General features: G+C 51.6%; 1 protein-coding gene across 2 annotated transcripts in view; it reads right to left on the minus strand.

Moving 5' to 3' along the window:
- Window positions 1-14,927, minus strand: part of DEAF1 (DEAF1 transcription factor) — a 60,841-nt gene that overhangs the window by 32,160 nt on the left and 13,754 nt on the right. For both annotated transcript variants that reach the window (XM_032271474.1, XM_032271473.1), the window contains exons 7-10: window positions 13,067-13,193; window positions 11,857-11,985; window positions 10,349-10,477; window positions 7,227-7,474 (exon numbers count right to left, since the gene is read on the minus strand). In XM_032271474.1, coding sequence (XP_032127365.1) covers window positions 7,227-7,474; window positions 10,349-10,477; window positions 11,857-11,985; window positions 13,067-13,193 — 633 coding nt within the window. The remainder of the gene's footprint in view (window positions 1-7,226; window positions 7,475-10,348; window positions 10,478-11,856; window positions 11,986-13,066; window positions 13,194-14,927) is intronic.

A 14,927-nucleotide genomic window follows, 5' to 3' on the forward strand; every position in this document is an offset into this window, starting at 1 on the left:
CTAATGACTGAACGAATGACACGTCCCCTCCGCAGCTTGAAAGGCACACACCACTTCTAACACTTGCTGACCTTTTCCAAAGCACAGGATGTTCACTGAACAGCCACTTCCAGGGCTGTGGGGGGGCAGCCCTTTCTACCCTTTTAAAAGGTTTAGCCTTCTTCCACCAAACAGCATTTTAAGAATAAAGGGATTTCACGCCACATTTCTTTGTTAGAAATACACAGAATTACAAATAAAATTCAAAGCCCAGCCTTTGAGGGCAGGACCCAGCTGACCCAGCAGTATCAGGCGTCCTGGCTGCTGGATGGGTGGCAGTGGGTGGCCGCCAAGTGACGCAGCAGGAGACGGAGCCAGAATGGCTTCTCCCGGAGGCTACCCCAGGCCACCAGGCATGGGTGCCACACCACAGTCACAGGCTGCAGTCCCCAGGCTGGAGCTGATGAAGTGGCTGGAAAATGAGGGGAGAAACCTACAAAGGAGGGGCAGAGCGAGGACATCCCCATCAGCACAGAAACGCTCCCCATGTCCTTGTCTGAGCTGAGCGGCTGACGCAGCATGTGGGGAGACACCGGGGCCCAGCCGCCATGGACGCTGGAATACCAGGAGCGCTGAGCAGAGACCACGGAGGCCACTTACCACCCAAGAGTCTGGAGCTTGAACCTTCACAAGATAGAGACGTAAAAAGTGTCACAGCCTTCCCAGGAAAATCCAGAAAAGCCACACCTTGGCAGATCCAAGACTACGGGTGAGTCAGGTGGAGGGAAATGCCCGAGACCTGCCTGGCAAGTACAAACACGGAGCCTCTTCAGGGTCATCAGCGGGAGTTAGGCCTGGGAGAAGCAAGTCCAACACTTTTCAGGGGAAGATAACAGAAGCCAACAGAATTCAGAGTCTCCAGCACATAAGCTACCATGGATTGGCCGGGCACGGTGGCCCACGCCTGTAATCCCAGCACTTTAGGAGGCTGAGGCGGGCAGATCACGAGGTCAAGAGTTCAAGACCAGCCTAGCCAACACAGGTAAACCCCATCTCTACTAAAAATACAAAAATTAGCCAGGTGTGGGGGTGGGCTCCTGTAATCCCAGCTACCTGGGAGGCTGAGGCAGGAGAATCACTTGAACCCGGGAGGCAGAGGTTGCAGTGAGCCGAGAGCCTGCACTCCAGCCTGGGCAACAAGAGCGAAACCCTGTTTGGAAAAAAAGAAAGCCTCTACCATATGAACAGTATATAAACTAAAATTCTAACAGACTGTCAGGGAGTATTCGACATGAAGAGAAAAAGTAGCCAAAAGAAATAGATCCTGAGGGCCAAGTGTGGTGGCTCACACTTGTAATCCCAGCACTTTGGGAGGCCCAGGTGAGTGGACCACTTGAGGTCAGCAGTTCGAGACCAGCCTGACCAACATGGTGAAACCCCGTATCTGCTAAAACTACAAAAAATTAGCTGGGCATGGTGGCATGTGCCTGCAATCCCAGGCACTCAGGAGGCTGAGGCAGGAGAATCGCTTGAACCAAGAGAGTTGCTTGAACTAGGGAGGCAGAGGTTGCAGTGAGCCGAGATCATGTCACTGCACTCCAGCCTGGCAACAGAATGAGACCCCACCTCAAAAAAAAGAAACCCCATCTCTACAAAAAAATATAAAAATAAACCAGGCGTGGTGGCGCAAGGCTGCATTGAGCCACGATCACACCACTACACTTCAGTCTGGGTGACACAGTGAGATGCTATCTCAAAAAAAAAAAAAAAAAAAAAGAGAGAGAAAAGAAAAGAAAGAAATCAGAGCTGTGGCTGTCCATGGGGCAGGGGACCGATGCAAAGGGACATGAAGGACACTTCGCAGGGACTGAAATGTTCTCATAACTGGGTTTGTGCGTTTACCAAAACTCACCACATTTGATAGCTGAGGCACTTTGCTGTACATACAGGTTGCCTCAATTGCCAAAAAAGACCAAAAGGGTACACAGCAATTGTTCAGTCATTAGCTTTGGTATAGGGTTATAGATTTTGTTTTGCCTTTAAGCTTTCTTGTCCTCTATAAATTTCAGCATCAAGTAGCTGTTTGTTTGGAAGTATATTTTTTAAAAAAGCATTTTTCTGGCAGGGTGTGGTGGTGGCTCAGGCCTGTAATCCCAGCACTTTCAGAGGCCAAGGTGAGTGGGTCACTTGAGGCCAGGAATTTGAAACCAGCCTGGCCAACATGGCAAAACCCCTTCTCTCCTAAAAACCAAAAAATAGCTGGGCATGATCGCACATACCCGTAATCCCAGCTACCTGGGAAACTGAGGCACAAGAATCGCTTCAACCTGGGAGGTGGAGGTTACAGTGAGCCGAGATCACACCACTGTACTCTAGCCTGAGTGACAGAGCGAGACCATCTCAAATATACACATATCTTTTTTTTTTCTTTTTTTTTTTTTCTGCAGTGCAGTGGTGTGATCACAGCTCACTGCAGTGCAGTGGTGTCATCACAGCTCACTGCAGTGCAGTGGTGTCATCACAGCTCACTGTAGCATCAGCCTCCTGGGTTCAAGCCATCCTCAGATTTCAGCCTCTCCAGCAGCACGTCACCATGCCTGGCTAATTTTTGTTTTTTTGAGACAGAGTCTTGCTCTGTCATCAGGCTGGAGAGCAGTGGTGCGATTGCAGCTCACTGCAACCTCCACCTTCCAGATTCAAGTGATTCTCCTGCCTCAACCTCCCAAGTAGCCAGGACTACAGGCATGTGCCACTGCGTCCAGCTAATTCTTATATTTTTAGCAGAGACAGGATTTCACCATGTTGGCCAGGATGGTCTTGATCTCTTGACCTCATGATCCATCCACCTCGGCCTCCCAACGTGCTGGGATGACAGGCGTGAGCCACCACACCTGGCCTAATTTTTGTATTTTATTTGTAGAGATGAGGTTTCACCAAGTTGTCCAAACTTGTCTTGAACTCCCGCGCTCAAGTGATCTTCCCACCTCAGGCTCTTTTTTTTGAGACGGAGTTTCGCTCGTTACCTAGGCTGGAGTGCAATGGCGTGATCTTGGCTCACCGCAACCGCCGCCTCCTGGGTTCAGGCAATTCTCCTGCCTCAGCCTTCTGAGTAGCTGGGATTACGGGCACACGCCACCACGCCCAGCTAATTTTTTGTCTTTTTAGTAGAGACGGGGTTTCACCATTTTGACCAGGATGGTCTCAATCTCTTGACCTCGTGATCCACCTGCCTCGGCCTCCCAAAGTGCTGGGATTACAGGCGTGAGCCACTGTGCCCAGTGAGAAAGTATTTTAAAATTATCTTTGTCTTCAGGAGTAGAAACACTTTTCTTCCTTGAAAGAAAATTAAGGCAAGGTCCACAGGCTCATGCCTATAATCCCAGCGCTTTGGGAGACTCAAGCAGATCTCTTGAGCCCAGGAGTTTGAGACTGCTTGGGCAACATGGCAAGATCTGGTCTCCACAAAAAATAAAATAAAAAATTAGCCAGGCATGGTGGCATGCACCTGAGGCTACAGTGAGCCATGAGCCTCGGCAACAGAGTGAGACCTTATCTCTTAAAAAAAAAAGGCCGGGTTGCTCATGCCTGTAATCCCATCATTTTGGGAGGCTGAGGAGGGCAGATCACGACGTCCGGAATTCGAGACCAGCCTAACCAACATGGTGAAACCCTGGCTCTACTAAAAAAAATACAAAAATTAGTTGTGCGTGGCGGTGCGTGCCTGTAATCCCAGCTACTCAGGAGGCTGAGGAAGAATTGCTTGAACCCGGGAGGCGGAGGTTGCAGTGAGCCAACATCGCGCCACTGCACTCCAGCTTGGGTGACAGAGTGAGACTCCGTCTCAAAAAAAAAAACCTAATCACTTACTGATAAGTCATTTAAAAAAATAAGAGTCTAAAAAGCTCTTCTGCTTGCCTGTGGCCATGAAGACGTGCCTTTCCTCCCGCTTCACCTTCCGCCATGGTGGTGAGGCTCCCCCAGCCACATGGAGCTGCAGCGTTGCCACCATCACCACAGCAGCCCTTCGGTGGTGCTGCCGCTGTGTGGAGCTGGGGCACACCTAAAGACCAGGCATTCCTCCCACAGAAGGCTTCTGGGCGATCACCACCATGGGTCCGGGGGAAACGACTCCTAACCACTGACTACATACAGCCTGAAAAGAGAGGAACTGTTCTCTAGGTGCTTACACAGGAGAATTAATAACAAGTACCTGATGCGCACTCAACGACAGAAAATTTAAAAACTAAAAAATAAACAGGCTGGGCGCGGTGGCTCACGCCTGTAACCCCAGCACATTTGGAGGCCGAGGTAGGTGGGTCGCATGAGGCCAGGAGTTCGAGACCAGCCTGGCCAACATGGCGGAAACCCCGTCTCTACTAAAAGTATAAAAATTAGCCGGGCGTGGTGGCACGTGCCTGTAATCCCAGCCACTCGGGAGGCTGAGGCAGGAGAATCACCTGAACCCGGGAGGTAGAGGCTGCAGTGAGCTGAGATTGTGCCACTGCACTCCAGCCTGAGTGACAACAGTGAGACTCCATCTCAAATGAATAACAATAAATAAAAAATAAATAAATAAATAGGCTGGATGTGGTGGTCCAAAGTGTAACCCTAGCACTTTGGGAAGCTGAGGCAGGTGAATCACCTGAGGTCAGGAGTTCAAGACCAGCCTGGCCAACATGATGAAATCCCATCTCTACTAAAAACACAAAAAATTAGCCAGGTGTAGTGGCATGTGCCTGTAATCCCAGCTACTCAGGAGGCTGAGGCAGGAGAATCACTTGAACCAGGGAGGCAGAGGCTGCGGTGAGCCGAGCTCGTGCCACTGCACTCCAGCCTCAGCAAGAGGAAGACAAATTTAAATCTCGAAAACAAATTTAAAAATAAATAAATACCTGTAATCCCAGCACTTTGGGAGGCTGAGGTGGGCAGATCACTTGAAGTCAGGAGTTCGAGACCAGCCTGGCCAACACGGTGACACCCTGTGTCTATTAAAAATACAAAAATTAGCTGGGTGTGGCAGCGGACGCCTGTAGTCCCAGCTACTTGGGAAGCTGAGGCAGGAGAATCGCTTGGGAGGCTGAGGCAGAGGTTGCAGTGAGCTAAGATCGTGCCACTGGACTCCAGCCTGGGCGACAGAACGAGACTCCATCTCAAAAAATAAAGTAAAATAAAGCAACTACTAAAAAAGCAAAAATAAAAAATAAATGATAAATAAATAAAAAGTTATATAAGAAGTAGAAGCCTGGCGCAGTGGTCCGCATCCGCAAGCCCAGCACTTTAAGGGGCTGAGGCAGGTGGATCACCTACACTCAGGAGATCGAGATCAGCCTGGGCAACATGGTGAAACCCCATCTCTACCAAAAATACAAAAAACTAGCCAGGCATGGTGGTAGGTGCCTGTAGGCCCAGCTATGTGGGAGGCTGAGGCACAAGAATTGCTGGAGCCTGGGAGGTGGAGGTTGCAGTGAGCTGAGATTGCACCACTCCATTCTAGCCTGGGTGACAGAGTGAGAGTCTGCCTCTCAAAAAAAAATAAAAAGTAGCCGGCGCGGTGGCTCAAGCCTGTAATCCCAGCACTTTGGGAGGCCGAGGCGGGTGGATCACGAGGTCAAGAGATTGAGACCATCCTGGTCAACATGGTGAAACCCCGTCTCTACTAAAAATACAAAACATTAGCTGGGCATGGTGGCGCGTGCCTGTAATCCCAGCTACTCAGGAGGCTGAGGCAGGAGAATTGCCTGAACCCAGGAGGCGGAGGTTGCGGTGAGCCGAGATCGCGCCATTGCACTCCAGCCTGGGTAACAAGAGCAAAACTCTGTCTCAAAAAAAAAAAATAAATAAAAATAAAATAAAAAAATAAAAAGTAGAAAGAAATGAGGAAAAACATTTCTTATATGGATTTTGTGTGAAAAATATGAATGTGACTTTTGTTTACAAACCAAAGTCCACAGTACCATACCTGAAAAAGCAGCTACAGAACAACACATCCCTGTTCTCTCCTGTGGCCTTCAGAGCTCCCCAGCTGTGCTGAGCAGACAGACGCCTTCTGCCCTCATCATCTCACCCCTGCGCCCCGTGACACACGGTGCCTGTCTGCTGGGTCTGGACTATGAGAAGAAGCTGAGAAGCCTCCACCCCCTCTCCAACTTACTCTGGCTCTAGGAATTTCCCTCTGCCATCTTCACGTCACCCACCTCAACCTTTATGTGACCTGAAAGTCTTCAGCCTAGGTAAAGGGTTCACATGAAGCACAGACTTCACACGAAAAAAGGCCGAAGGGGCCTAGGTGAGCTTCTGCTTGTGCTGCAGTAAGAGGAAGCTGCAGAAAACAAGGCTATGGTGACCTGTGAGCCTCCCACCACGCACAGGAGCCGCCTTCTGAAGAGCGTGCCGGAAGCTGGGCGGACGCTGTGACAGCAGACACGTGGAGCACGGCACCAGGAGGCGGCTGAGCATTTGCCCTGCCAGTCGCCGACAATCAAAGACTCAACAGACGATGTTCTCCAAACTTAATAAAAATCAGGCACGTTTCAGTACGTGAAGACAACCGCAAGTATGAATAACGTCTAGAAAAGGTGAGTATTCACAGACCCAGGCGCGGTGGCTCACGCCTGTAATCTCAGCACTTTGGGAGGCCGAGGCAGGCGGCTCATGAGGTCAGGAGATCGAGACCATCCTGGTTGACACGGTAAAACCCCATCTCTACTAAAAATACAAAAATTAGCTGGGTGTGGTGGCGAGCACCTGTCATCCCAGCTACTTGGGAGGCTGAGGCAGGAGAATTGCTTGAACCCAGGAAGTGGAGGTTGCAATGGGCCGAGATTGCTACACTGCACTCTAGCCTGGGCAACACAGCGAGACTTCAAAAAAAACAAAGAAACAAAATGAAAGGTGAGTATTCACAAATAATGGCTAATGTGCATAAAATTGTTTCCCTTTCTGAAACAAACCAACCATATTTACAAAAACCAAAACCACCTTAACAATCACAGCTGTCACTTTTCTATAGGAAATGCTTCATGTATAAATGATTCTCCATAGCTCCCTTTTCCAGAAAGGCGGGGCAGGGCCTTGTGAGCCAAGGCGGGTCTTGCACAGTGGCGCCGGCGCCAGGCGGCCGGGGGCTCAGTACGCATCCTGTCTTTCCACTACCCCCACGTTACCAAGGCGGGTCGTGCACAGTGGCGCCGGCGCCAGGCGGCCGGGGGCTCAGTACGCATCCTGTCTTTCCACTACCCCCACGTTACCTCCTTCCGTTCGGCGTCAGCATGGATCTTGGCCTGGTTTGCGGCAGCTTCTCGGTAGGTGCTGGCATGTTTGGCTTGTTCAAACATCGTCTTTAGCTGCTGTGCGGTGTTGAGCAAGGAGTTGACCATCTCTTCCAGGTACAGCCAGCTCCGCGGCTCCGACAGCTCCAGCCCATTCACCATCGCAGGAGGTGACGCTTTGGTGGGAGTCGGGGGTGGGACTGCCAGGGCAGGCAGGGATGTCAACACTAGAGCATTTGCAAAGCAAAATAACAAAGAAATTAATACATTTCCTGTTTATGGCCTCCATTAAAAATTCTCATCACCTGGCACAATGGCTCATAATTGTAATCCCCACGTTGTGGGCGGCTGAGGTGGAAGGATCACCTGAGTCCATGAGCTCAAGACCAGCCTTGGCAACATAGCAAGACCTTGTCTCTACAAAAGAAAAACAAAACCAACTAGCTGGGCATGGTGGCATTCACCTATGATTCCAGTTACTCAGGAAGCTGAGGCGAGAGGATCACACGAGCCCAGGTGGTCAAGGCTACAGTGAGCCATGATTGTACCAACACCCTTCAGCCTTGGTGAGCTAGTGAGACACTGGCTCAGAAAGAAAAGAGGCCAGGCATGGTGGCTCACACCTGTAATCCCAACATTTTGGGAGGCCACGGCGGGCAGATCTCTTGAGGTCAGGAGTTTGAGACCAGCCTCATCAACATGGGGAAACCCTGTCTCTACCAAAAAAATACAAAAATTAGCCAGGCATGGAAGCATCTGTAATCCTAGCTACCTGGGAGGCTGAGGCATGATAACCGCCTGAACCCAGGAGGCAGAGGTTGCAGTGAGCCGAGATCAAGCCACTGCACTCCAGCCTGGGTGACAGAGTGAGTCCATCTCAAAAATAAAAAACAGAAAACTCTCACCAAATGTTGGGAAGTACGGTAAAAAACTGACCAACAAACAACAAATCACTGCCTGACATCCCCCCAGCTTGCACCAGAAGTGAGGCGTCCATGCCTTCCCACTCCACCCATCCAGCTCCACGTTGTAAAAATCATCCGAATATGCCTGCTGGACCCGGAAATGTTCACTGAATCAGCCCTGAGGGCAATGACCAAGGAAAGAAGTGGCCCCAGGCTAAATCTTTTTTTTTTTTTTTTTTTGGAGATAGTGTTTCGCTCTGTTGCCCAGGCTGGAGTGCAGTGGCGTGATCTTGGCTCACTGCCCTCCAAGGTTCAAGCAATTCTCCTGTTTCAGCCCCACAAAGCCAGGATTACAGGCGTCCACCAGCACGCCCAGCTAATTTTTGTATTTTTAGTAGAGACAGAGTTTCACCATGTTCACCAGGCTGGCCTCGAACTCCTGTCCTCAGGTGATCCACCTGCCTCGGCTTCCCAAAGTGCTGGGATTACAGGCGTGAGCCACCGTGCCTGGCCCCAGGCTAAATCTTGTAAACAGTAAAGCTGATAAAAGAATTCCTGGTTTCAGTTCTGCTCACCCAGAAAGTCTTTTTGGGTGCCTGCAGTCACACACAGGGGATTTATTAAAGATAACAGGAGTTCGGTTTCTTTTTTTTTTTGAAATGGAGTCTTGCTCTTGTTGCCCAGGGTGGAGTGCAATAGTGCGATCTTGGCTCACTGAAACCTTCACCTCCCGCCCGGGTTCAAGCAATACTTTTGCCTCAGCCTCCCAAGTAGCTGGAATGACAGGCATGAGCCACTATGCTCAGCTAAACGTGTATTTTTAGTAGAAACGGTTTCTCCACGTTGGTCAGGCTGGTCTCCAACTCCCGACCTCAGGTCATCCATCTGCCTCTGCCTCCCAAATGTTGGGATTACAGGCGTGAGCAACCAGGCACAGCCGGGCTTCTTATAATTGAAGAAGAAAGCCACAAAGTGGGAAAGGAAAGGAAGTAGAACAAAGGCTGAGGTTCTGCACTGAAACTGGAGACACTGGGGCAAGTCACGGCTTTCAGCACACACAGACCTAGAGCACAACTGTGCGCATGTGCGCATGAGCACGCTCCTGACTTCTGCACACCAAGAGCAGCCGGGAACAGAGATCCAGGAGCCTCGGACAGAGCTCGCACCTGGGGCGAGTGGTCGAGGGGAACCCCCAGGCGTCCGGGAGAAAAAGCCCTGATTTGAAGCATTTGCCGATTTCTTTGTATAAATAGTTCGTCAACACCTGCCTCACACTTCTTTTTTTAATCTATAGAGATGGGGGTCTCCGTATGTTGTCCAGGCTGGTCTCAAGCTCCTGGCCTCGGCTTCCTAAAGTGCTGGGATTACAGGGGTGAGAGTTCGCACCCAGCCCTGAGATGAGCTTTAAAGATGGAAAGAGTTTAAATAGGTGTCTCACACCTGTAATCCCAGCACTTTGGGAGGCCAAGGAGGGTGGATCACTTGAGGTCAGGAGTTCAAGACCAGTCTGGCCAAAATGGTGAAACCCCTGTCTCTACTAAAAATATAAAATTTAGCTGGGTATGGTGGTGTGCGCCTGCAATCCTAGCTACTTGGGAGGTTGAGGCAGAAGATTGCTTGAACCCAAGAGGTGGAAGTTGCAGTGAGCAGAGATCACACCACTGCACCCCAGCCTGGGCAACAGCACGAGACTCTGTCTCCAAAAAAAAAAAAAAAAGTGCAATTGATTAAATGAAAAATCAAAGTTAAAATGTGTTTACAGCGTACCGTCATTTTAAAGATTTAGGCCACATGTGATACCAAACTTGGTTTTTCATTCTTTCACCAGATACCACATGTCCATGCCAGCTCTGGAGAGCCCAATTCCCACCTGCGAAGTGTCTACCCTCACGGAGAAGACGACAGCAAGCTCATCAGTAACAACTTCAGGCTTCACAGGCTAATTGGTTGCTGGGGGAGTGCCTTGCTGTTGTACCAAGAGCAGCTTCCACAGCACACACATGAATGGATGTGGCTGTGTCAATAAAACTTTCTTTATAAACATAGGCAGTAGGCCACACTTTGCCAGTCACTGATCTAGTGCATCAATAACAACAAACAAAAACCAAACCAAAACAAACCCTATTTCACTTAGAAATTCTTTCACACAATTCTGAGGACAGTAGCCTGTACATGTGTTAATTCTTTCAAACCCACCTATTTTGGGATGCGACGTTGGCAATGCAGCCTCTGGAAACGGTGCGATCTGGCAGCTGTCCTGATAGCCGGGGTAGTGAGGCTCGGGGTGGCTGGCCCTGCATGGCGGCTGCACGCCGGCCTCTTGGACTGTTGGCGAGAAAAGTGACAAGGAGCCTTGGGGTGGTTGTCTGCACGCCGACGCCAAACATCTTGCTCTATGGCTGTGCCATTTGATACACAGAGTAGCTCATGGCCACTCGTGGCTACCGAGCCCCTGAAATGTGGTGAGCCTGCACTACTGACACGATAGGATTGGTGACATATCAGGTGAAATGAAATATATTATGGAAATTAGTTCCAGCTATTTCCTTGATTTTTCTCAATGTTACTAATAGAACATTTTTCAGCATGCATCTGGCTAGGATGCATTTCTGTTGCACAAGTGTGGTCAAAAGCAGGGGCCGGGCCAGGTGTGATGGCTCACACCTGTTACCCCAGCACTTTGGGAGGCTGAGGCGGGCAGATCATGAGGTCAGGAGTGTGAGACCAGCCTGGCCAACATGGTGAAACCCCATATCTACTAAAAATACAAAAATTAGCTGCGTGTGGTGGCATGCATCTGTAATCCCAGCTACTTGGGAGGCAGAGGCAGGAGAATTGCTTGAACCCGGGAGGCGGAGGTTCAGTGAGCCGAGATGGTGCCATGGTACTGCCGCCTGGTGACAAAAGCAAGACTCCGTCTCAAAAAACAAAAATAAACAGGAGCTGACAAATGGAGAGTACTTTCAGCTTTGCCAGCTCTGGGGTTTGTGACAGGTAACCCAGTCCCACACTCTGACCCCACCCACATTGCACCATCCACCGGATGTCGCTCACATGCTGTCCCCACAACAAACGCCTGGTTCTAGGCCCCACTCGAGGTGCCCAGCAGCCTACGCAGCCCAAAGTGGCATTGGTGATGTGATGTCACATACAAGGATACACCGAGGATGTGAGAACTGGGTGATGTGATGTGACAGACACGGGCCACTGAGGATGTGAGAACGGGGTGATGTGATGTCACAGACGAGGGTGCACTGAGGATGCGAGAACTGGGTGATGTGATGTCACAGACACGGGTCACCGAGGATGTGAGAACTGGGTGATGTGATGTCACAGACGAGGGCCACCAAGGATGTGAGAACTGGGTGATGTGATGTCACAGACGAGGGTGCACTGAGGATGCGAGAACTGGGTGATGTGATGTGACAGACACGGGCCACTGAGGATGTGAGAACTGGGTGATGTGATGTCACAGACGAGGGCCACTGAGGATGCGAGAACTGGGTGATGTGATGTCACAGACGAGGGCCACTGAGGATGTGAGAACTGGGTGATGTGATGTCACAGACGAGGGCCACTGAGGATGCGAGAACTGGGTGATGTGATGTCACAGACGAGGACCACCGAGGATGTGAGAACTGGGTGATGTGATGTCACAGACGAGGGTGCACTGAGCATGTCAGGTAGGCACTGGAGCAGCTCACCTGTGGCTCCTGTGAAGACATCGCCCTGGGCCGGACTCTCTGATATGACAGCAGTGGCCTCCACCGTGGATGCTCGGTCAAAGGTCAGTGCCCCGGAGGTCGTGATTTGTCCTGAGGGGGTCACGGTGACTGGAAAGGCAGAAGCACATATCACGCGGCCAGGCCAGACAGTGGTGCCCACAGCACACAGGTCCTGTGCCACCCACGGGTGCCAATCCTTGTGGGGGCCTGGGCTGAAGCGTGGGCCACGGTAGCCATACCCTGACATGCGAAGGACGTGGGAGAAAGCCCAGACCTTGGAGAAGATCCCACAGAAGAAAGCCAGGATGACAGCTCGCCACCACCAATTGTTATGTTTACACTGTGAGCCATGGAAATGTGCTGCCAGCCAGAATCAAATAAAACTTTAAATGATTTTTAAATACTTGTGGTTTGAATCAAGAAAAAGTCTTTCATCCATGGTGAAGGTAAAACGGGGCCGCATCCTACAGCACGGCTGCCTCTCCAGCCCAAAAGAACTCCCAGTGATGGATTGGGAGACTCCGCTGCCGTGGAAGTTCCCACGCCTACCACCCAGGGCCTCGGGAAGGAGCCGACAGGGTGTTTCAGAAAGACCTTGCTCTATAAATGCAAAAGTCCAGACTTATATTAGCTAAGGCTCATTATGAAGACTATTACTGTCTCTCCCTGTTTAAATCTGGTCTGTACAAAAAATAAACACATGAGCTGGGCACGGTGGCACCTGCCTGTGGTCCCAGCTACTTGGGAGGCTGAGATGGGAGGAAGCTGAGGCTGCAGTGAGCTGGGATCATGACGCTGCCCTCCAGCCCAGCCACAGACAAGCCCCCCAGACCTCTCTGCAGGCCTCATCCAGCGCCCTGAGAACCAGTCACCTAGGTCGCACTTGTCAGGAAATGTCCCCCCAATCACATGCAGGGCACTGGGCATGGCGCTCCTCACACTGGCAAACGGCCCAGGACAGGGCCAACAGTGCCCGGGTCCCAGGGAAGCAAGCAGCGCTGGGCACTGGACAGCACTTCCCGCCTGGGGCCACGGTATAAAGGAAGCAGTGGTAAGGCACTGGCAGCCCTCCCGCCACACGATGTGCCTTAGAAATGAGCATCCCACAGTGGCCGTGGGAGTGGGGACCAGAGAAGGCAGTGCACTTAGGTTGCCTCAGTAAACAGGAGCTGTGTGTTCTCAAACTCACAGGTGGTGGCCGCGGTGGCTGGAAGCAGCGTGATGTTCTTGGGGGAGTCCTTCTTCACAGGCGCTGTGGGCAGCTCATTCTCCTTCTTGCGCCTTTTGTAAGGCACAAAAAGCCTGACAGGGCCACTCTGGGGGAGAAAGGCAGAGTTGGACAGCCCACCACGTTCATGTGTGCAAATGCTATGCTGCTCCTTAAATGGGGGCACCCCGGGGTGTGTGAGTCACATGGTGAGACCACCTCTTTAGGCCCTAAATCTGCCAAAACGACACAAAGGATACTTTATAAAGAACATACGGGCTGGGTGCGGTGGCTCACACCTGTAATCCCAGCACTTGGGAGGCCGAGGCGGGTGGATCACCTGAGGTCAGGAGTTCGAGACCAGCCTGGTCAACATGGTAAAACCCCGTCTCTACTAAAAATACAGAAATTAGCCAGATGTGGTGGTGCACACCTGCAGTCCCAGCTACTCGGGAGGCTGAGGCAGGAGAATCACTTGTACCTGGGAGGCGGAGGTTGTAGTGAGCCGCAGATCACGCCAATGCACTCCAGCCTGGGTGACAGAATCTCAAAAATAAGCAAACAAACAATTTCTATCTCTTCACCGACATTCTCCAGTTAAGGAGACATCGTCTTCAGGCCTTCCAGGAAGTCTCTCACTGTGGTTTCCCGCAGTCCTCTGAACATATTTAGTGGCTACCGAAGCCTTTGTCTGTTAACCCCACATCGGGCCCTCTCCCAGGCACTGTCTGCTGCTTGCTTTCTTCCCATGCACGGTTCACACTTTCCAGGTTCCTCACGTGTCTTGGAATCTTAAGAATCACACAATGCAGGCAAGACACGGTAGCAACAGTGGAGAGCGGTTCTCCTTCTCTGGGCTCCCTGCTACCATTTGCTTGTGGATCATTCCAGCACGGGCTGGACGCTTTGCTGAGCCTCATTCTCCTGTGGCAGCCTCTGCTGCTGCTCCTCGGAGGGCTCCGCCCCGGGGGTGTGCAGTCACCTTCGGTGGCGGGGGTTCTGAATGTCTCTCTCCCTGATCTCTGTCAAACTGTTGGTTTAGTGAAGTGTCAGAATCAACTAACTGCCAGCTGTCTGCTTCATTACTTCCGACTGCCCCGGGGCACACGCTGCTCCACTGTCTGAGCCAATGAAATTAGGGCTTCTTTACCAAGGGGTTAGAGCTTTAAGGTTTGTTTCCCAGGTGGGTTCTTAGATCGCTGGTAAACTTGCTGACCTGCAGCTTAGTTTCCTGCTGTAACGGTGCTGCCGGCCTCCTCTTAACTGCTTGCCACCAGAATGTCCACCGCTCTCCGGGGCGCTTTCAGGCCTCAACATCCCCGGACTGTTTCAAATCAAGTCAGCTCCTTTGGGAAGGGTTTGGAGCTCTCTGTCCTCACGGCCTGCCTCTCTTGGGCTGAATGTCTGAGCCCCTGCTCCAGACCTGGAGGTAGGGGTGGTGCTTGCATCTATCAGGGAGCCCTGCTGCACTAGCAGGACTCTTCGTGGGGGCAGCAGCCTCTCACTGCATGGACCCTGCACCCCGTGGGTAACCTGGGCTGAAGGAATTTGGGGCCTCCCTATGCTTGGCCTGCCATGCCTGGGTAGCCTCTGCCCCCTGAGTGGGGCTGACTTAAGAGGTTTTCCAGTCACACTTCCCTGGAATTGACTGCCATTTGGAGCTGAAGGGGTGGAGAAATGCTGTGGCCCGCGCCTCACAGCAGGATACCACGCCCCTCGACTGGGAGCTGTGAGGAGTGGGAGCCCTGTTTTACTGGCCACAATCATAGGGAGGAGTGGAGCCTCCTCCACAGGGAGCTGGGGGCAGAAAGGGAGGGAGGGGGCTGGGGGCAGAAAGGGAGGG

Source organism: Sapajus apella, unplaced genomic scaffold (assembly GCF_009761245.1).
Source record: "Sapajus apella isolate SASKATOON/1434 unplaced genomic scaffold, GSC_monkey_1.0 scaffold234, whole genome shotgun sequence".
NCBI lineage: Eukaryota > Metazoa > Chordata > Mammalia > Primates > Cebidae > Sapajus > Sapajus apella.